The 24638-nt window shown below is 41.2% G+C and overlaps 1 protein-coding gene across 1 annotated transcript in view; it reads right to left on the reverse strand.

The window, feature by feature from the left end:
- LOC145393503 (proteasome adapter and scaffold protein ECM29) overlaps positions 1-24638 on the reverse strand; it is an 835694-nt gene that overhangs the window by 73430 nt on the left and 737626 nt on the right. Inside the window, exons 21-22 of the mRNA XM_080267631.1 lie at positions 11017-11262; positions 6973-8259 (exon numbers count right to left, since the gene is read on the reverse strand). Coding sequence (XP_080123757.1) covers positions 6973-8259; positions 11017-11262 — 1533 coding nt within the window. The remainder of the gene's footprint in view (positions 1-6972; positions 8260-11016; positions 11263-24638) is intronic.

Raw genomic sequence — 24638 nt, forward strand, 5'->3', positions numbered from 1 at the left:
AGTCAAAGAAGAGGGAGAGTGGCCATGTGCAGTTCGTCACAAGGGTGTGGGAAGTAATTCCATCTTGTGCAGTGTTTGTGATAAATGGGTGTACAAGATATGTAATGGTATTAGAGGTAAACTGCAAGCTAATGCTGATTTTATGTGTGTGGCTTGTCAGGGAGAGCAGGTGGAGATTGTCAGGCATGAAAGGAATGAACTTGCTGGTGAATCTCTTGAGTGTGTGGAAGAGTTTTGTTATTTGGGAGACATGTTATGTGCTGGAGGTGGAGCTAGATCTAGCTCTGTGGCTAGGGTGAGAAGTGGTTGGAAGAAGTTCAGGGAACTCTTGCCTCTCCTGACTTTAAGAGGACTCTCCCTAAGTGCTAAGGGGTCTTTGTATGCAGCATGTGTTAGGAGTGTAATGCTGTATGGTAGCGAGACCTGGGCAGTAAAGGAGGAGGATATTTGCAGGCTCAGACGTACAGAAATGACAATGATTAGGTGGATGTGTAGTGCGTGTCCCTGTGTGCAAGGTCTGGGGGGGGCTGGGTTTACGATGGATGAGTTGAGAGGTAGATGGGACTGGAGTGTATTGGTTTTGTGATGAGAAGAGGCAGATCGAGATGGTTTGGGCATGTGGAGAGGATGGGGGATGATAATTGGGAGAGGAAAGTGAGAAGTGTTAATACTGGGGGTGGGGTTATGAGGGCTAGACTGAGAATGACATGGGACTAGGTCATTAAGTGTGATCTCGGGGTTAAGGGACTGAACAGGGAGGCTACAATAGATCGTGCAGCATGAAAAGCCGCCATTAGGTGACCAAGGCATGCAAGCATGTTGGAGCCTTTAAAAACAAATCGAAACGAAAAGAAATGAAACGAACATACAAGTGGCTTTCCATTACGTGGATGAGGAAATGATGAAAAAATTTATAGTGGCCATGATCTGCCCCAGGCTGGAGTATGCGGCAGCAGTGTGGTCCCCACATAAAAAGAAAGATATAAATAAGATCGAGAGAATACAAAGAACAGCAACCAGGATGGTTCCCAGCCCGGCAGATCTGTCTTACAAAGAGGCTGGAACAGCTGGATCTGCCTTCCCTAGAAGAAAGAAAAGAGGAGGGTGACAAGATTGCAGTGTTCAGGGCCATGATGGGACTAGATAAAACTGATAAAAATGATCTGTTTGTATGGGATGGGAGAGTAACAAGAGGACACGGAATGAAACTGAAAAAGCCAAGTTGTTTGATGGATATCAAGAAATACAGTTTTCCATATAGATCACAGACCTGTGGAACAGCATGGACAAAGAGATCATCCAGTCTAAAAACTTAAACAAGTTCAAAGCAAAATTTGACTTGATGAGAAAAAGAGACGGGACCCCACGAGCGCAGCTCATTTCCTGTATATCACAACTAGGTAAATACACACACACACAGTGGACATTGTTGAGGTCAGATAGGCACAGCCGCGCTCTGCTGCTCTCATACCTAAGTGTATAAAAAATGAGTCATGCTCGATACTAAGCTAAAATAGAGATGTTTTAATATTACAGAGCAAGAATAACCAAAAAAGTGAAGTCCAAAGCATGAATACTGTATATAAAAAAAATCAGAGCTCTAAGGAATTTGCTGACTGGCAGACTGGCGCCAGGGGCATCTCACACGAGTCACACTACACAGGAGTAGTAGAGTGATGCCAGACTGTAAGTAAAAATTATCTTTCAGCAAGATGGCATTTTTTCAAGAGCCTATAGGTAAGAGGAAGGAAAACAGCACAAAACAGAATGATGACTACACAGACCTGGTTGAAATGGATACCTTTAATAATGTACTATAAATTAGTGGTGAAAGTAAATACAACAGAAGAAACTTCAGACTGGAAATGGATGCAATACACTGTAAAGAACTGTACCTACAAGAGGAAAAAAAAAGAGAAATTAGTGATGGAATTAAACAGACACAAGAATAGGTCATCTGACAGCTGAAGTGAACACTCTGAAGAAGAAAACAAGTGAAATGGGAAATACAGTAGTCATCCATGGAAGAGTTTTGGAATAGTTGAAAAATGATAAAGACATAATTAGGCAAGCTGGTAGTCTGATAAAACAATGCAGTGATACTGATGAGAAGATAACTCAGGTGAATTAAATTATGAAAAATTGCACAGAGGAAGTACAAAGTACATGGGCAGAAGTTATGAAAGCAAAACAAAATCTAGAACAAAAGGTTGAAGCAAAACGCATAACAAGGGAGGTGAAAGAAACCATAAGAAACAACTCAAAGCTGACAAAGGAAAGAGCAAAGATTAACACGTCTGTGGTAATTACTGGTAAAGATGAAGAAATACAGAACAAAATCTCTCGGGACAAAAAGGAGGTAGTAAATATAATTAACATTTTGAAAAAGGTATCACAGGAAATCTGTGAGAAAGATAGAGAGGAATTTAAAAGGATCAGAAAATATGAGAGAAATAGGATAAGGCCCCTGAAAGTAACCATTCAAAGTATGAATACTGCAGAAGTAAAAGAAAGTGCTACCAAACTTAAGTACAGGTAACCAGAGGAATTCAAAGATGTATGGATAAAGAATATTTTGAAAGCCTGATGAATGGGAAATGAGAGAGTAGAGTGGCAGTAAACATGATTGGTTTTGGGGATGTGCAGAAAAGGAATGCAGTGCCAGGAGACGTGACACTCGCACAGGTGAAGAGTGCTGTGAAGCGGCTGAAAAGTGGGAAAGCACCTGGAGCAGATGAGATGTATGCAGAGATGATTAAGTGTAGTGGAGAGAGTGGAACGATGTGCTTGCTGGAGATATGTAAGAAGGCATGGATGAGTGAAACTCTGCCTGCAGAGTGGAAAAAGGCTGTGATTGTACCCCTGTACAAAAATAAAGGTGAGTGAAATGAGTGCAAGAATTATCATGGCATAAGTTTATTGAGTGTGGAAGGGAAAGTATATGGAAGAATTATCACAGAGAAAGTAAGAGTGATCTCTGAAGTCCTAGTGAGTGATGAACAAGGGGCTTTAGGAGTGGTAGAAGATGTGTGGATCAAAAATTTGCAGTGAGACAGCTAGCAGAGAAGGCTTGTGAGAAGGACCATAAAGTGTTTATGGCATTCATGGATCTGGAAAAAGCATATGACAAAGTGGACAGAGAGGGACTGTGGAAAGTTTTGCGCATGTACGGTGTAGATGGTAAGCTGCTAGGTGCCATCAAGAGTTTTTATGATGGTAGTGAGGCATGCGTAAGGGTTAATGGGCATTTAAGTGAATGGTTCACAATCGGTGTGGGCGTGTGACAAGGTTGTATGATGTCCCCATGGTTGTTCAATATATATATGGATGAGGTGATGAGAGAAGTAAAAACACGAGTAACAGAGAGAGGGACGGCGTTGGTAATGAGTAGTGATGGACGGACTATCTCAAATTTGTTGTATGCTGATGATGCAGTACTGCTTGCAATACTGGACAAGAACTTGGTAGGCTAGTGCAGAGTTTTGCTGATGTCTGTTAGCATCATGCCTTGAGAGTAAATGCAGAAAAGAGCAAAGTGATATGGTTATTGAGAGGGAAGGTGATTCACAGTGCGATGTTATGGTGAATGGAGAGACTCTGGAATTGGTGAGAGTTCAAGTAACTGGGTACAGTAATAGAGAAGAGAGGAAAATGTGCAAAAGAAACTGAAAGTAGAGTGATACAAGGAGGAAAGGTAGCTGGTGCAATGAAGACCTTGATAAGAAACAGAGGCTTGAGTGTTGCAGCTGCACGAGGCTTACACGAAAGTGTTAGTGCCAACACTAACATATGGATGTAAGACTATGGTATGGCATGAAAATGAAAAGTCAAGAGTAAGAGCAGTGGAGATGGGACTGCTAAGGAATGTATGTGGAGTACAGAGGATGGATAGGATACAAAATAATATGATTTGTGAAAGATGTGGAGTGCGGAAGTCTATGGACACCAGAATCAAAGAGAGTGTACTGAGATGGTATGGTCATGTGGAGAGAATGGATAACAACAGAGTGGTGAAAAAGGTATATCTGAGTGAATTTGAAGGAGGGAGGAGGCAAGGTAGGCCAAAGAGAAGGTGGAGAGATATGGTGGATGAGTGTGTTGGGAAGAGAGGTTTGGAAGTCGGTGAGGCTAGGGAACTGACAAGAGATCGAGCTGGCTGGATGAATGTTGTGAGAAGAAGTGCATGATCAGGGATTTGGCACCTCTTTTTAATGTGGCAGCATCCAGACTGACTCAATCAGATACGTTTACGTGAAGCTACGGAACATGGTGAATGTTTCTGGCGTATCCGATAAAGCCAGGATTCTGGGGGCTTGAATAATGAGTGAATGGAAGCGTGGCCCATTGGACTGGGCAAACTTGGGTTGTCTGGACATTGCTACTCCTCACTCTGCCCTAGGGTGGGAAAGGAAGTTCGGATGATGACAATGATGATGATGATGATGAGTACGTGAAATAATTTCTACAGTAAAGGTTGGCCGAGTACTGCCTAAACAGACGAATCGTGCACAGCCTGCTGGTTTGAATTACGAAGTTTCATATTTGCATTCGGTGAGCTTTTGCAAGTCCGCACTATTTTATTTTGGCTTAGCAATATATTTTTCTGGTGTATTATGGTGTGATTTAAATGAATTTGGCATTTATTTTCTCTGTCCTTGATTGGTTTTCAAATACCCCCCCCCCCATGTGTTGGGGGGGGGGATTTCAGGGTTCTGGGTGGGAAGAAAGGCAAAAGCAAGCATTTCGGGCAGAAATATAGTAAAAATCGGTATGACCAGGCAAGGCATATTCGTAGGGTTATTACTGACCACAAGTACCCCTTTGAAACTGTCTGACACCGAATTTTTCCTACAGTACAGGTTCTCCAAAGCCTGTGTGCATACTCTTATACTGTACCCTCACATTTGGCCAGTTTTTATTTGGCGAATTCACTTCTGGCGATGAGATGGGATTGTACACAACACTCTAATATGGCAACAAAAATCTCTCATTTGGCGAGTTGTTTATGATAAAAATATACTGTAACTGTATTCTATTATTTTATGCCAATTAATTTCAACAGTTTTTTTTATTAATCTGAATTAATATCAGCAAAATTTAGTTTAGCTTCATCACCAGATAAGGCCTTACCTATCAACATGCCAAGGGAGATAGTTACCGTCAAAACGTTCTGGAAACGTTTTGATATCAGACAGGCTGTCAACTTTATGGTAGATGCCTGGCATAAAATTAATAATGCTACCATTAAGCACTGGTGGTTACCACTTCTCCCTCACCTCATCATGGACGGTCCCAACAGTGACACAGACACAGCTCATGAAAGAAGCGGTAGAAGCAGCAAGAAGTGTTCTTGGATATAATGAAGTTAATGAAAAACAGTTGGGTGAGATGACATCCGAAAACACTGAACAGAACATTGAAGAAATGTTGGATAATGATGATGGTGAAACAGAAGACAACGAACAAGAAGATAAACCTGCGCAGACCCCCTAGGAACTGACAATGACGAAACTCTCTCACATATTGAGTGACTGGTCCCGTCTCCAAGAAGAAATAGAGACTTATAGCCAGTGAGTGTGAGTGTCTAGCTGGTACAGAAAATGAATGAAATATCATCTTTCTTCTTGAAGGAATACAATAAGAAAATAAATGAACAACAGCAAGCGCTCATCACTCGTTACTTGGGCCAACGACAGAGTGTAGATACTGCACCAGCTGAAATTTCCCTCTCCAATGATCCTGGCCCAGTTGATGACAACACAGACATTGCGTGCATTCCAGATGACTTCGATTTTGAAAGACTTGGCTCAGATGAAGATCCACAGGAGGAAGAGACAACAGAAGCTACAGGGAGTGAGGCTTCAGGTGACAACTAAGGCATCCATGCACCATACACCATGTGTACATCAAGCTCATTATTTTCTTATGTGAGTTTTTCTGTTTTGTATTGTTTCTTGGCTATAATAAATTAAACTGAATCATGCTGTGTGTTTATCACGATTTACACCCAGTAATGTTGTTATATAGGTGGGAAATCAGTCTAGTCATGCATGCCCAGAAACAATTTATTTTTTTCCCATTAGTTATTCAGTTCAGATTTGGCGAATTCCAGTTTGGCAAGGTTTTTTCGCACCTATTACTCGCCAAAGGTGAAGTTCACTGTACAGAATATTTAAAAACAAATGCCAGTCTTTAATAATAGAAGAGGTAAGAACTGCAAACATTAACATTTTATATTCTGTGTGAATCTTAGAAATTGTTTATGTATTGTTTTTATTTTAAGATTTTGAATTTTTAAATTAATCAGCATTACCATTTGCCGCGCTACCCACACGAAGGGGTGCGCTCTCCTGCTTTCAAGATTACCACTTACGTTGAAGGTGTGAGTTTCCACTTCACGCGGGATGCGAGAAGGGTAATCCCTGCCCTCAGTTTCAAGACTATGGACGATAGTTGGGAGGGCTCCTATTTACCATTGCGTATCACTCATAAGTGTCGCCCCCACCAAGGAGGTGGGATGGGGATTTACAAGTACAATAACTTGGAGCTCCTACCTACTTTTGTGCATACCACTTCTCGTCAGTTTAAAACAGTTACCGGTACCATAATTTAAGGATGTAAAGATAGCAGCATTTCTGTGGTACAAAATAAGTACAGCAACAGCTTTGTGATGGGCCAAGAGTAAGGATGGTGAGGTGTTCAAGGGGTTAACATGTGGGCCAGAACTGACAACATGATTTCTGAAATGATATCTCCCACATCAATGGCAGTCAGTCATTAACAACTACTGATTATAGAGTATGGAAAACATTAATTATCTGAGTCTATCACAAATATTTAACCCCAACAAGATGAAACATTAACTGACTCTTGATAAATGGTCATGGCTATAATTAATTCTTCACTGATAACCTTCATATTCAAATGAATAAGATTTAAAATTTTCAAACAGTAAGTACAGTACAAACTTACCTGTGTCAAGTAAGGAAGACAAATGTCAAATACTTGTTCAAACTGGTCAATCTGAAATGTATCAAGAACCGTGGTGAGGGCTTTAATAGCATGAATCTTATATTCCATTTTCTCCTTGCTGGCCTCTCGAGTTAGAACTTTCACCACTTCCTTCACCAGGAGACTGTCTGTGTCTGGATTCTTCAGATCCTCAACTAATGTTCTGGTATGTGTACACACATTTGAGAGGGCCATTACCAATGATTCCTTTCCAGTCCATGTTCTTCCTTGCAAACTGTTGATGAGGAGTACAACAAGTGAAGCAACCACCTCACTGTTCATACTGGATCCTAGCTTTTGAGAAACTGTTGAGAGGGCTCTGCCTGCCTGAGCTTTCATGGCCCAGTTTGAACTTTGCAAGGCCTGTTCACATACTGATATGATCTCAGTTAAGTACAGCCTTACTCCTGATTCAGTACCAGGAGTATTGTCTGACCAAATTTCTTCCCAGATTGCAGCTCCACTAGGATCACTCTCGACAGTCTTCTCCGCATGCATACCTAAAAACACAAGAGGCATAGCTTGAGTTGCATGCTGTTTCATAACATCACTGTTTTGGGTGTGCATACTACGAATGGTGATGGCACCACTAAGTCTCACGCTATCTTCCTCCTTTTCTAAATACCATGTTTGGAGCTTAGCCAGAAGCTTCTCTATACTTGAAGACTTCGCAGTTTTCACCAGGTTTCCAATGGCATTGGCATAAACCTTCCTTACTACTACATTCCTGTCACTTAATCCATTAACTAATGCAGCCAAGAGTTTCCCAGTATATTTCTCTAAAGCAGCAGGACACGTGTGTGTGAGTGTCTCGACAACATGAGCAGCACCAGCACGACTTGCAAGGCCAACAGAGCTCTTTAGAACATCGATCAGTCCTCCAACTATCTTTTCCATCACTTCCTCATCTACGAACTGCAAAACATAATTTAGAGTATCCATCATTGGAGTGCTCTTTGCAGCTGCAATTCTTGCAACATCTAGTTTCTCCCTGTCATCATCACTTAGTCTCACTGATGTATAACTGAGTGCTTGAGATTCAAGTCCTGACAGTGCTTCAAGTAGAGCTGGAATGAGGGTGCCTAAGTGAGGCTTCAACAGATGTCCCCCTGAACGACAAAGTTTGGAAACAGTTTGCAAACTCATGCTTCTGACTTCGCTTACAGTGCTTGTAATACCACTGGTTAGCAAAATTGGCAGAACTTCTTGAAGCATCCTCTTACTTTCCTCACCAGTGCTTTCACATACCTGGAACAAACAGCATATTACAAAGCAATTCATTATATAAAGTGTACTGGTATTTCTTCACGTAATCAGCAGAATTTACAATTCTTTGATTAGGACCATGGCAAAACTGGAACTTTAACGAGTTACTATGGTTGTGATATAGTGAACAATGCACAGATGTTAGTCTGACAAAATGTTATCTTAAATGTGAAGTAGCAACACAAGTGATATTAACTATTCAAGTATATGAACAGACTCCTTGTGAAGAAGCTGAGGCAAAACTGAGAATACTGTGTCTATAAAGCAATTACTCTTATATCTGTGGTTGGAATACACTATCCAAATACTGTAAAGTGAGGGGTACTTGTACCTACTTTAATGTTATTAATCCAATCCTATCTGCACAACCTACAAACATTCCTTAACAGTCCCAATTACCCTGTTCTCCTCTCTACTGTTCACCCTTATGCCAAACCAAAATCTCACATTCATACATTAGCATGGGCATAACACATCTTCATATCATCCTCTTGCAGCCTCTCCAACCCAGTCTTTTGTTCAGTAAAAATGTCTTCATAGCACCAACTGCACTGAGGCACTTAAACTCTTGAATCAATTCAGTTTTCTCTCTTGACAATCATCATTTTATTTTTATTTAATTCACTTTCAAGCTATGCCAATCACAGAAACAAAACTCTGAACCCAATTGTGAAGATCCATTTCACCAAAGGAGGCAGCACAGCATCATCCACATACAACAGATCAGAATACTCCACATTTAAAATATTATCACTATATTCACCCTCCTTTCTAAATCTTTTAGTTCTGACCTCTTATGGCAATGATACACTTCTTACCTTGGCACTGATATTGAACCACCCACTTTGACAGTCACCAACTATATACCCAACATAAACTCACTACTGAATTCAACACTTTTTCATCCATACTACACTTATGTATAACCTTCCATAACTGCTAACTGTTCACTTTGTCATCCTTTTCAACAGATCCATAAATGCCAGAAACAGCTTTTAATCCTTCTCGTAAGTTTTCTCCACTATCTATCTCATTGCAAATATTTGATTCAAACATCCCCTACTACTCCTAAAACCTCCCTGCTCATTATCACAAATACCTGATCCACACATCTCCTAGCCTGTACAACTTAACCTACCCTGTTCTTACCTTATCATACTTTTACATACCTGTACAGTACTTTTCATTCCTTCCCTATTACTGTATTTCTCTTCCATATACCTTTCAAACATTCAACAGACTTATCCCACAATAACTTCTGCAGCATACTGGTGAAAGTGAAGGATGTGAAAGAGGAGTGTTTGAGAGAATGAAAGAGGTGTGTGAGGGTAAGGTATCCCAGACGCATTTCTATCACAGCCATCCCCTGTTTGGTAGTTCCCTGGGGGAAGAATGGCACTGGAGGTAGTGATGATGAAATTTTGCGCTCACTTCATCCATCTAAATTTTGTACAGATACAAAATTTCAGTTGTCTGAACTCTAATAATCCAGGCCTTGTGGTATACTTTCCACTGATACTCATATTTCATTCTAATCTTCCTGCAATAATTTAGTACACCTGCATACATCATTAACACCAGCTGCCCTCTCTGTCTTCATTCTCTTCACAGCATTCTTTACTCCTTCCACTGTCATAGTCTCTGGCACACTTTCTTTTGTGCTCCACCAAATGCAATCATGTTTACAACCTCCCTGCTCTCATCATGCCCAGTCATCAGTGTTTCATATTACTCTTTCCATCTGTTATCATTCTCCCACTTTCATCCCCTCATTCTTTAACTTTATTCCACATTCACTACTACAATATGTTACCATTATCATTCTTGAAATGTGCAATGAGTGACAGTTTTTATGTAAATTACCTGGTACAGTAATGGCTTGTCATAAAATACCTAATTTTTACTACTTATCATCATCAATTAATCATCACATCCGATACAGTAATCGCTTGTTACAAAACACATACTGTAATTTTTACTAATTATCATCTCCTCACCCTGAAGAAGAAGGAGGAAGAAGAGAAGGAGGAGGAGGGAGGAGGAGGAGGAGGAGGGAGGAGGAGGATGAGGAGGATTGTCGTCATCATCATCATCATCATCATCACCATCATCGGACACTCCCAGGATGGAACAGAGTGTCTGATGATGATAATGATGATGATGATGATGATAATCATCATCATCATCATCATCATCATCATCAGACACTCTGCTCCATCCTGGGATCCCCCTCCCCCTTGATACTGTATGGTCATAACAGAACTGCATTTATGCTACTATAACCTTAAATACCTCTCTCATTTTCTCAGATAATTATCTTCCTCTTCCTTCACTCTCACTAATACACTGTTCTACTTACATACAACATATGGTCTGGCTCTGCCCCACTATCCTCAACCTCAAAAAAGACTTTGGCACATTATCTACTGTTATGTGCATTCTCTCTATATGTCCACCTCTTCTCGGTGTATTCTTTTTACCCATCGGTAATTCTACATCTCACTCCTATCAATTTTCTTTCGTTCCAAAATATACTACTCATAAATTCCTACCCATCCTGCAGATATGGCTTATTATCATATTCCTTAGAAAAGGGAGACTAAAGCAAGCTTTTCTCTCTTTTAGGACATGAATCAATGAAACAAAGTTCCAGTTCCATACCAGGGTCTTCCTCATTGCACATTCAGTACAGTGCAGAAATTCTTATATTAAGCAGAAACTGTACACATCAGAACTAACCTTGATACAGCTTTTACTTAAAGCAGTTATAGTTTTATCAGCTGCTTTTCTCACTGATTCCTTTATATCATCACAGACTCTAATCATCGTGCTCCAAATTTCGCTGATTCTATCCAGGGCCTGAGCAGCTGACTGTCTTCGCAGGAGGTCGGTGAGTGCATTGCAGCATGACTCACGCACTCGCCACAGACTGTGAGTCAGGTTGTCGATGATGTCCGCCAATATTGGGTTGTAATACTTTTCAATCTGAAATGATGAAACTCATTAACACTGATTCTTTTAAAATTACTACAAAACTTGATCCAGTGTTTGGCCTTTGACCGATGCTGCTACAGTGAGAGGGGCAAAAGACACGATGGAGTTGGAGAAGGAGTGTCTGGGTTGGCTGCTGAAATGCTGAAGGCTTCAGGAGATACAGAGTGAGGTTACTTAATGGTTTGATAAATACAATTATATGAAGTCTGTTCAGAAAATATCTGAAATAGAAAATATCTAAAAAATAAATAGCTAATCTGTTGAACCAAGACACTAATCCCTCCTCAAAGTAGGCCCCTTCTGACTTTACACACTTAGCCCAACATTCTTTCTACTGCCTGAAACATTTTTCAAAGTCGGTTTTCGGTATCTCCTGCAGCTGCCTCATCATATTCGTCACAATCTCTTCTCTTGTCTCAAATTGGGAAACCTTCAGTGAAGTTTAGAACTTGGGGAATAACCAAAAGTTGTGCAAAGCCACATCTGGTGAGTACAGGGCCTGCTGGACTTGCTGAATGTTGTGCTTGGCCAATACTTCCTGAATCAGCTGAGAAGAATGGGCAGAGGCATTTCCATGGAGCAGCTTCCAACCTGTTGCATTTCAAAAGTCTGGTCTCTTTCACTGAACTGCATCTAGAAGAAGACAGATAACATCGAGGTAGTAATATTTGTTGATAGTCTGGCCTTCTGGTGCATATTCGTGATGCACATCATGGTAATAAAAAAAAATGTGAACATGCATTTCACCTTGCTGCAGACATGTCATGTTTTTTTTTGGCTGAGGCAACCCTGCATGCTTCCACTGAGATGACTGTGCTTTGATTTCTGGGTCATACCTGTATACCCAAGTCTCACCTAGTGTGATAACAGCCTTCAGAAAGTCTGGATCACGATTTGCACACTCCAACATGTCTTAAGCAATGTTCATCCAAGAGAAGAGGTCATGAATGCAATGAAGCACCTGCCAGAAATACCAAAAACCAACTTAGAAAAATGTTTCAGGCAGCGGAAAGAACGCTAGGCTATATGTGTCGTCAGAAGTGGCCTACTTTGTGGGGGATTAGTGTCCTAGCTCAACAGGTAAGCTATGTATTTTTTTTTTAGCCTAAGGTCAAGTACCTTATGAACAGACTTTGTATATGGGTGTGTGGTTCCAGGTGACTGGCTAAAAAGTGCAATTGTAAATGTGTACAAGGGGAGGGGTGATGCGCTGGAAAGAGAAAATTATAGAGGCATAAAACTTTGGACCAGGTAATGAAGGCAATGGAGAGAGTCTTAGAAGGTATGATTAGGGAAAAAGTGAATACTGATGAAATGCAATTTGGCTTTATGCCTGGCAAGTGGATAACTGATGGTTTATTCATAGTCCGCCAGCTTCAATATAAAGGAAAGAAAAGGGATCTGTACTTTGTTTTTCTTGATTAGGAGAAGGCCTTTGACAGAGTCCCTAAGGAGGTGGTGAGGTGGGCAATGAGAATGCTTGGGCTTGAGAAATTGCTGGTTAGAGTGGTTCAGGGTAAGTACAGTATGTGGGTGCTCGCACCCATGTGAGAGTCAATGGAGATTTGAGTGATGAGTTTTCCATGAATGTTGGAGTGTATCAGGGGTCAGTCTTGAGTCCCTTATTGTTTGTCATGATGCATGAAGGTCTCTCACTTGACTTTAGAAATGGACTCCCACGGGAGATGTTGTATGCTGATGACTGCAGAGAATGAAAGGGAGGCGGAGCAAAGATTTACAAAAAGAAAGTCAGAACGGGGCACAAAAGTTTGAGGGTAAGTGTGGATAAAACTAAAGTGATGATTTCTAGGGCAGGTGGCGGTACTGTCAAAGTAGAGGGAGAGTGACCATGTGAGGTTTGCCACAAATGTGTGGGAAATAACTCCATTTTGTGAAGTACTGTATTTTTGATCAGTGGGTGGACAGAAGATGTAGTTATATTAAAGGTAAACTGCGAAACAATGCTGATTTTGTATGTGTGGTGTGTCAGGGAGATTATATTGAGAATGTCAGGTGTGAAAGGACTTATCCTGCTGGTGAGTCTCTTGAGTGTGTGGAAGAGTTTTGCTATTGAGGGGCATGTTATGTACTGGAGGTAAGGGTAGCTGGAGCTAGCTCTGTGGGCAGGGTAAGGAGTGGCTAAAGGATGATCCGGGAGCTGTTGCCTCTCTTGACACTGAGAGGGTTCTCCCTCCATGCTAGGGGATCTTTGTATGTGGCATGTGTTAGGAGTGTAATGCGGTATGGCAGTGAGACCTGGACAGTTAAGGAAGAGGATATTCATAGGCTCAAACATACAGAAATGACGATAATTATATGGATGTGTAGTGCATCCTTGAATGCAAGGCTGGGGGGGAGGTTGGTTTATGGCTGATGAGTTGAGAGGAAGAATGGGACTGGAGTGTATTGGTGCCATGATGAATTAGGGATGTGGGGAAGAATGAGGATGACAACTGGGTGTGGAAAGTGAGAAGTGTGATCATCAGGGGTAGGGTTATGAGAGGCAGACCGGAAAAACCTGGAATGAGGTAATACAATGTGGCCTCAGAGATATGGGCCTCAATAGGGAGGCTGCAAGAGATTGAGCAGCATGGAGAGCCACCATTAGGTGACCAAGGCTGATGCATGCAAGAATGTTGGAGCCTTTATAAGCGATACAATACGAAAACTAAATATAACAATAACCTGGTTTCCTGTTCCTCAAAAGCATAAGCTCTTCCACAACAGTACTCAAAATATGTGTGCACATTTACAATTACAAAAATTGTGACGTTATTAATATACAGTGTAGTGCAACATTCATCTGCAGATGTGCAACAAACTAAATCCTGTAATTATCCACCTGGGTATATGAATACACAGTCATACACAGAAGTAATTGGGCCTTAAAGATATGAAGAAACTGTAAATTATGACAGGCCACTGCTTGTAAACTGTGACTGGCACCTTTGAAAATGATTGGTTGGAAAACAGATTTGGATGGGATGGAAAGTTCAGATATGGTTAAGTGGTTTCAAATGCCATATTGAAGTGTTTCTCTTGCAGAGACACAACTGATTACAATCAGGCCTCGCATATGTTTGTTTGCTGCGATAAAATACTAGAACGATAAACTAAAACTTTTACCCAGTTTTGCTAAAGTGATGGCAAAATGATCCCCAATTCACTAGAAGAATGCCTCCCAGTCGACTGTTTGAGCCAAGATAATTGCCCAGTGTTTAAATTTGCTGTGACTGTCTCTCTTTCACTCCATTTTCTGCATGAAATGCCATTGAAACACCACTGCTATCAACAAACAACAGTGTGAGTGTGTAACAAAAAGTGTAGTGTGCGATATTAAATGATAGCTTTTCTGTGTGAAATACTGAAACTTGTGACTTCGAAATCATGTCTCCTGTGCATAAATGGGGCCTCCCAGTCAACTATTTAAGCCAAGGTGACTGCCCAGTGTTTATATTTGCTGTGACCGACTCCCTTTTGTTCCATTTTGTGAGTGAAAGGTCACTGAAACACCACTGCAATTGCCAAATAACAATGCAAGTCCGTAACAGTGCAGTAATAATAATAATAATAATCTGGCCTTTTGTTTCTCAAAAGCGCCAGTCTTCCTTTTGGGAATTCACTAGCGCTCGACACACATACATTATTTTTACAATTACAAGAATTGTGATATTTCTTGTATATAATACAAGCTACATCATATATACATGAAAGTGGCAATAATTAAACCCTATAATCATCCATCATAGTACCTCTCTCCAGGTCATAGCATTTTGAAAAAAGAAAGGCTTTCAGCTGTCTCTTAAAGGATTCAACAGTAGAGAGTTGTCTTATGGACAATGGCAATCTGTTATATAATCTAGGGGCTCTATATGCAAAAGAACGATCAGAAAAAGATGACTGGCGAATGGCTCCTGGCTCATCAAGACACAAGGAATCATCTTCACTGCGTAACATCACACCCAGGTGTGTCGATGGGAGTTTTAACAATTCAGCAAGATACTTCAGTTCAACAAACTTAAGAACCTTGAATGTAATAAGACACAGTTTAAATTCAATTCTAGCCTTTACTGGTAACCAATGCAACTCAATCAGAAACGGGGTAGTTGAGGTTCTCGGGGGAAGACCAAAGATAATCCGTGCCGCCCTGTTCAACACAGACTGACCTTTTGTTGTATATTATTTGGAAGACCAACCCACAGTGAATTACAATAATCAACATGAGACAAGACCACTGCATGGACCAATCTTAAGAGGCACCATCTATTCAGGAATTTTCTCACAGAGTACAGATTTCTGATATGCAAGTTACACCCTCTTACAACCTGATTAATATGTTCTTTGCAATTTAACTTAGAATTAAAATAAACACCCAGATTTCGAACAGAACTGACTGGATGCAGCTGTGACATGCCAATGTTCAAAGCCAGGGCATTGTCAGTGTCATCACCCCTTCTGTTTCCTCTGATGATGATGATCTCAGTTTTACCATCATTCAGCTTAAGTTTCCTCTTAGCCATCCAAATCTTAATATCAGACATTAGAGATTCAAACTTTGTCTTAGTATTGTCGATATCTGACATCTTAACATAGAGCTGGGTGTCATCAGCATAAAAATGATAGGACACATCATGAGCATCAAGTAGAGACGATAAACTACTTGTGTAGATAGTAAATAGAATTAGACCCAAAACTGATCCTTGAGGGACTCCAAATAGAAAAGAAGCAGAATCAGAGCTAGCGTAATCAACAACCACTCTCTGAGATCTGTCCGACAGATACGACTTAAGGAGCAAAAGGGCACTATCACGAACCATAAAAATACAGATCATCCAACAATAGTTTATGACCTAGTGTGTTAAAAGCTGCAGACAGATCCAACAGAACTAGGAGAGAGGACATCCCACTACAAGTGTTTGCCACCAAGTCACTCTGAAGCCTTATTAGTGCAGTTTCAGTTGAATGGTATTTTCTGTATGCTGATTGAACAACAGGAACAACTCTGTTGTGTTCCAGTAGTGGTAAGAGTTGATCGAGTATGGCCCGCTCAATAATCTTGGATAAAAAAGACAGGTTAGAGACGGGACGATAATTTGTCATGCTCTCGACATCAAGGCCAGGTTTCTTAATTAGGGGCCTAAGCAAAGAACGTTTCTCAGACTGCACAAAATTACTTTCTAAGAAGCATCTATTTATTATGTTGCAGATAAATTCTGCAGCGTGCTCATACACATCAGGCAGTTATGACATGTTACATGGATCAAGTGAGCAAAATGTTTTATTAAGTTCTCTGATGTAACATTTGACTTTGTTCACATCCAGCGGATGAAATGTTGAAAGCAAATGATCCCCGGTGCACCGTGGCTGGAAGTCAACTGAGTACGCTTCACTACGAGAACTGCTGTCTAAATCACTTCTTATGCGAAATATCTTACTTGTAAAAAATGAAGCAAAATCAGAAGCCAATTGGGCATCAGATACAGAAGTTGGTTTAACAATTACATTCCTCCGACCAACCAAATTGTTCACAACTGCACACAGTTTTTCTTGATCACCACACATGAATCAACTATATTTTGATAATACCCAGCCTTTTGGGCTTTCACAGTGTGAAAGACTGCTCTTCTCGCAAAAACGTAATGCAAACAAGTTACTTCGGTCCGCTGCAAGCGCCACTCACGTTCTGCCCTTCTACGTTGTCTACGCAAAGAATTAATGGATGGACCATACCACGGAGAATTATCACGTACAGTGATTGTTTTTACTACCTCAGGACAATAATGGTCAAAAATTGACCTGAGCTCGTTGTTGTAAATATCAACCAATTCACCAGAAGAAAGACTTGAAGAATCGATGGAGTTTAAACGTTGATCAATTTCAAAACACATCAACTGGCGGTCAACACTGTTGTAATTTCTGAACCTGATGACCTTTTTATATGAAGGAGATTTCGGGATATCAAAACTAAGAGTGATCAGAGCATGATGAGAGATGAGGGGGTCAAATGAGTCAACCTCCACATCTGATACGCGCCTGCAACCAACAGGGGACAAGATCAAGTCAAGGACATGTCCTGAGACAGTATGCAATTTTAAGTGTATTGATATTTTTTATGTGTTAAATACACACCTGTGACATGGAAATTGTGTCTGGCAATGATGCTACCACTAGTGAGAATCATGGTGCTGCTGAGGGCACTAAGGGCAAGCCTTAAATGGTACTTTTTTTTTTTTTTTTTAAAGCCCTCTCCCTATCCTCAATGAACCCATGTTATACTGACCTTCCTATACAATAAATCACTATGTGTAACCTTATCATGTAGGAAGGCATGATTGTTCTGATATCTATGTAACTTGCAAAGACTATGTTGTTACTGTAAAGGAGTAGTCTTTCTCTGTATTAGAGCAACTTTAATATCTTTGATATGCTTAAAATTTTGACGTATAGTATACCTAAATTAATGGCACTGCTATCAGTTCTAGACTGCCAAATTTAATAAACTGGTTATGGTTTTGGTTCACAGTGTTTAGTTCGAAACAGTAGCCTATTCCCAATTAGTTATGGTTGAGACTGCTCTTTGTTTAATGTTTCATTTGTGGGGTCTAGTTAGATTAAGTGTGGAATTTGATGTCTTGGTGAACCAAGACTAGTCATAACTGCTTCACTTTAAGGATTTGCTTGTACAATCAGAGCTAAAGTGATGAGTGTGGTTGAATGGGGAAGTCAGTCTTGTTCACATTACCAGTAAGGTTAGATCTCTTGTTTTTTGTAGTGGCTGTGAAAATTGGTAATGGTTATATTGTAACAGACATTTTCTTAGCTGGGTAACCTTGATATTTATGAGAGGTTTGCTTTCATCACTGACTTAATATAGAGTCTGTTTTACTTGAGATTCATTCGACTTTGATATTTGATCACATCAGGAGGAAGACTCGGACCCTACCGCTGCCAAGGGCTGGGCAGGGACATGTCCTAACAACAGCAGTGGGACCTTATCACTAGCTTTGCAAGACTCTTTTTGTGGTGGAGAAGGGTGGTGGACCTGGTGGACTAGGCTGCTATACTGATTATGAGACTGGTGGATTAAAGTATCATCGCACCTGAGGTGGAAAAGAGAGAGGGTCTTCAATCATGTTAGGCTGGAGCCATTTTTACATACATATATTTACATGTACAGTATTTCCTTAGAACTGCTCCATTGTTATTTATATTTAATTTCTTTTTATTATTCTTCTTCCAATTTCTGTAATAAATTATTAACTATTCTAAGTGTTTGCTTAGTACCTTCCAGGGATATGATTGGGTATTCTTGGAACCTTTACAGTTACTGCTTGTACTCTTAATGTTTCTGTTGCTGTTGTTGCTCAAACCTGTCTGCCTGGACCAGCAGACCCATCAAATACAATAAGCAACTACCCCACTGTGGTCTTTCCATAGGTTCTCTACACTGCTGATGTTGTGTCTGCATCTTATTCTGGAACATGTTGTGCTCCATACTGTGCGTTATGTTGTATGAGCCTGTTTTAAAAGTGGAGCAAGCATTATCTATGACTCCCTCAACTCAAATCAAAAGCCAGTAACTGATGAGGGGTGGGTAATATCCTAATGTAAGCCTAGCTACATGAACTCAAGCAGCTAAGGTATATCTAAGGATACCTCTGAAAGATGGGCGTTGGGAGTGGAGGCTTGTAGTACAATGCTCTGATCAAGCTGTTGTATTGCCTTGTGCATGAAATGAGTACAGTATGTAGGTGTTTCTTCACCGCTAGTGTAGGAATGTTTAGCAACGGGAGGTTATTGAAGAGAGTCTAGCAACGTTTGTGTGGTAACTGTTTTTTGTGTCCAGCTGCATTGTGTGGCTCTGTCATACTATGACTGGTGTTGTGTGTTAGCACGGGCTGCCGAATAGAACTGTGTGCTAATGATCTTCATCATCATCATCCAGACCTCCTTTCCTACCCTACGGTGGGGTGAGGAGTAGCGGTGTCCAGACAGCCAAAGTTTGCCCAATTCAATGGGCCATGCTTCCATTCACTCACCATTCAAGCCCACGGAATCCTGGCTCTATCTGATACGTCACAAAATTTCACCATGTTCTGTAGCTTAAACAATACTTATCTGATAGAGCCAATCCAAATGCTGTCACATTTAAAAAGGGTGCCAAATCCCTGGTCATGTGCTTGTTTGCACAAAATTCATCCAGCCAGCTCGATTTCATCTCAGTCCGTCAGCCTCACCAACTTCCATACCTCTCTTCCTCACACACTCATCCACCATATCCTTCCCCCTTCTTCTTGGCCTACCTCACCTCCTTCCCCCCTCAAATTTGGCCAGATATACCCTTTTCACCACTCTATTTTCATCAACTCTCTCCACATGGCCATACCATCTCAGGACACTCTTTGATTCTGGTGTCCACCGACTTCCTCACTCCGCGTCATTCACGAATCACATTATCCCGTATCCTTTCCACTCCCTGTACTCCACATACACTCCTCAGCAGTCCCATTTTCACTGCTCTTACTCTTGACTTTTCAATTTCATGCCACACCACTGTCTCACACCTACATGTTATAGCTGGCACTAACACTCCTTCATGTAAGCCTTGTGCAGCTGCAACACTCAAACCTCTGTTTCTTATCATGGCCATCAGAGCACCAGCTACTTTCCTTCCTTGTGTTACTCTACTCACCATTTTTTTTTCACATTTTCCTCTCTTTTCTATCACTGTACCTGGGTATATGAACTCTCTCACCAATTCTAGTCTCTCTCCATTCACTGTAAATTGCATTGGGAGTCACCTTCTCTCTCAACAACCATCAGTTTACTCTTTTCTACATTTACTCTCAAGGCATGATGCCCACAGACATCAGCAAAACTCTGCACTAGTCTACCAAGGTCTTGTCTAGTATATGCAAGTAGACCTGCATCATTGGCACACATCAAATTTGAGATATTCCATCCATCACCACTCACTACCAACGCCATCCCTCTGTCCATTAGTCGTATCTTTACTTCTCTCATCACCCCATCCATATATATATATATTGAACAACCACGGGGACATTGCACAACCTTGTCGCTCGCCCACACCGATCATGAATCATTCCCTTTGGTGCCCATTTACCCTTACACATGTCTCATTACCATCATAAAAATTCTTAACGGCACCTAGTAGCTTACCATCTACACCATACATGCGCAAACCTTCCACAGTGTCTCTTTGTTTACTTTGTCGTATGCTTTTTCCAGATCCATAAATGCCATGAACACCTTACAGTCTTTCCCACAAGCCTTCTGCACTAACTGTCTCTGCAAATAGTTGATGTACACATCCTCTGCCATTCCTAAAGCCACCCTGTTCATCACTCACTAGGCCCTCTGACATCTCTCTTACTTTATAATAATTCTTCCATATACCTTCCCTACAAGACTCAACAAACTTATGCCACGATAATTCTTGCACTCACTTTTATTTTTGTACAGAGGTACAATCACAGCCTTTTTCCACTCTACTGGCACAATTTCACTCATCCATACCTTCTTACATATCTCCAATGAGCACTTCAATCGCTCTCTCCACTACACCTAATCAAGTCTGCATAAACCCCAGCTGCTTTCCCATTTTTCAGCTGCTTCACTGCGTTCTTCACCTCTGCAAGTGTCACTGTCCTGGCACTGCATTCCTCCTCTGTACAGCCCCAAAACCAATCATGTTTTCAGTCAATCTGCTCTCTCTATTCCCATTCACCAGATTTTCAAAACATTCTTTCCATCTGCTCCTTTCTTCATCCCCATGGGTTAATAATCTACCACCTACATCCTTCACACTTTCACAGTTCTTTTCACTGTCACTTCTCAATTTCTGCACCTCTTTCCAGAATAACTTCCTATTTTCAAAGTAATTTGCATTCATTTTTCTTCCTAGCTCATCATTTTCTTCCTTCTTTTTCCTCTTCACTAGTCTATTTACATGTTTCTTGCTCTCAATATATTCAGTTCTTATTTCAATTGAACTCCTGTCCTATAACCACTCTAGCCACTTTTTCCTCTTTTCCTCCACAGCTCTCTTAACCTCTTCATCCCACCATGCTGTACCTTTCTTCTTTGTTGCTACTCTTGCCACACCATAGACTGCTTTAGCATTCCTAATTAAGCAATCACCTACATGTATTCCACCTGCTGTCCAGATCCATTTCATTCCAATTCACTTTTTTCCAACTCCTCCCCTACTTCAGCTCTATTAACCTGCCATTTCTCTGATCCTCAGCTTCTTGACTTTCAGTCTCTCTCCCTGACTTCTTCATTCTCTCCTGGTCAAACCTCACTCCTCTCAGCTTGATCTTGCATTACCAAAATCATCTGATCTGACAAACTTCCACATTGTCCTCTCTGCCCCCATATCAGCTACACTTCCCAGCATCAATTTCTCTACAAGCACATAATCAATCATGCTCCTTTCAAAATGATTTCTATACCCTTTATACCATGTATATTTATGTGCATCTTTGTGTTTGAAATAAGAACTGCAAGTGCACAACCTCCTTTCTTTACACATGTCCTTCAGCCGCTTCCCATTATAATTCTCTCCTGGTACTCCATGTCAAGATATTCTCTGGCAGGGAAGACTTTGGTTTCAAAGTGTAAGTGAGCTATGGGAATGATATTGGTGCAGCCAGTGATAATGTGCACAGCACTGCTTTGATGGTCTGTGAGGTGTTGTGGTGGGAATTAGATAAGGTCGGGGCCCATGCCTGGGGTAAAGAGGACATCACTGACCTGATATATTGCTTACAGAATAGGAGTACCTGCCCCCCTCCCCCCAAGTCTTCCCCTATGCTTGCCCTGAGTGCACTGAGTCTAGGGCCTGTATCTCTTCCTTAGAGATTTATTTTTGGATAGGGTTGGTTAATATCCTTTTGCACATTATTTATTTGGAGTAAGGCAATATTGGAAGAATTTATATAATATGGAATAGGGTAATAAGGTGTAATAAACAAATTAAATGTTTAGATATAGGTGTTGGGAAGCTTTCTTGACTGATGAGAATACAAGCCTAAGAGTGTAAAGTGATCCCTTGATTATCACACACAATTGGTACCATGCCTGGTGTGTGAAAACAAAATTGCGCAATATTGAAAGCACAGAACCTACGGGATTTTTCCCAATTGGTACCAGGCACCCCATTCGTAAAGCAAAATTTTCACTTTAACAACAATTTAGACCAAGTAATATTTATATACTGTTATGGCAAGTATCAGAAACACACATATGCATAGTTAAGTTAATAGAAAATGATGAAAACAGCCCAGTAAGGAAGAAACATGTACCATAGAGTGACCTGAGATAGGCTTGAGGTAAGAGGTTCTAAGGCTAGGGATGGAAAGAGTGGTTTCTGCCACCTGGGATTAACTCCTCCAGCAGAGCCACATCTTTGAATCCCTCAAATCCATCAGAAACCGTGTATACTGCATCCTTATTGTCAGTAAAAACCAGTTCAGGTGCACGATAATGATGGTTTTTAGACGAAAAATGTGTGATAACGGCAAGAGTGCAAAGTTCCATCTTGCAGTCATAATGAAAACCGTTATAACCGCGTGCATGATAACCAAGGGATCACTGTACAGCAACCCCTCCAATTATGTGGGTCCCAATTATGACTTCTATCATTTATGCAGAGAGATAAATTCAACCCAGATTCCTGATATGTAAGAATGAATCCTCTTTGTGCGGAAAAATTTCAGAAATCGCCCCCACCCCATCCCACCTAAAACATGGTCTGTTGGGCGTTGACAGTCGAAAGTCCCAAGCACTGATGTGTCAACATGGCCACCAAGCATGGTGTCCTCTTCCCTCTCCCTCTCTACCCCTCTGTACAGCAACCAACCTTGACCTCTAGTGCCTGTGCACAAACATCCTGTGTGACTGCCAGCCCGTGTAACCCTCCGAGTGCTAATTCTAGTTAAATGGCTTCGCAATGTGCCAGTCGTAGTAGCCTAGAGTCAGACCTTGGCGAATTTCTTTGTCTATCTATCTATCTAGAGCCAGACGCCCTAATCCCGCAAAGGATGGCCGCAGACAAAATGCCTCCAAGTCACTCTGTCATCCACCATTTGACTGCCCTCCCTCCAACTCACTCCCCTCTCCCTCATATATTTCTCAACTCCATCCCTCCACCTCATCCTTGGTCTTCTTCTCCCTCTCACTCCCTCCACTTCACCTACAAACATCCTCTTAGTCAGTCTTTCATTGTCACTTATAAAGAAAAAGGATATACGAGGTGCTACCCAAAAGCTCCAAAAATCTGTAAGCAGGGCGGAAACTGCTAATCGTATGGTGTGTGGACGCTAGGCAGCAGTGCAAACACCTTTGTTTGTTAGCGTGTCAAGTGCTGTTGTGCACACTGGTGGTGTTGGCTGCATGTTTTTTTTTTTTTTTTTTTCATTGTGTTTGGGTTAGTTTCCAAATTCTGTGGTCAATAAAAAGGAGGATGTGAAAAAGCAATGTGTGTGCATCAAGTTTGTGTGAAACTCAAGAGGAACAAGGCAGAAACTCATAAAATGTTAAAACAAGCATTTTTAGTAACAACGCTTTGGGGGCGACACAAAGCTACGACTGGTTTAAGCATTTTAAAAATTGACGAACGTCAACAGATGACAATGCACATTCTGGTCACCCTTCTACCTGTTCAATTCTTGACAGTGTGGCCACAGTTCATGCATCCACGCTCAAAGATCACAGGAGGTCAATCCACAACGTTTATGACATTGTTTGCCTATTGTATGTGTAATGCTAGGTGTTTTATGGTCGGCCTCCCATCCCTAGAGCACCTTGTGAATAGCTGGGTTTGTTTTCTAGACCGGAGCTTAGACAAATAAGAGAGAGGCAAGACACAAAAACTCAAGGCAACACCTTACATGTGTATTACCAAATCTTACACAGGAACGAGCAGATGTCACAAATACAAACAATCTAGACAAGTATATTTCTTGGGCTGCAGATATGGAATAATAGTATCACGCAGGATACTGTACAGGACCAGATTGGTTAGGGGGAACGACACCTGAGCTAGACACTTATGTTGGTGGGGGAGTTTAGATTTCCTAGGCTGGTGGTGGTAGTTCTCTGATTTCCCAGGGTAGCGTTAATATTTTACACTGGGCCTAAGCGTGGCCTTACCGAGACATGCCGTTACTGTTGTATAGAGTGTTCACTGTACCTTGGCCCGTAGATCACTATTACACTACAGTACTTCACTAGGTACCCGGGTGGAGCTGGCGGTACTGGAACTTCAATGCAGGGGCCTATGTATGATCTTCACGTGATACGGCAGCACTGTCCACTATAGTAGGCCCGTCTTTCACTGT

Source organism: Coenobita brevimanus, chromosome 24 (genome assembly GCF_032717465.1).
Source record: "Coenobita brevimanus isolate Jiangsu-jjx chromosome 24, ASM3271746v2, whole genome shotgun sequence".
In the NCBI taxonomy this organism is placed as follows: Eukaryota; Metazoa; Arthropoda; class Malacostraca; order Decapoda; family Coenobitidae; genus Coenobita; species Coenobita brevimanus.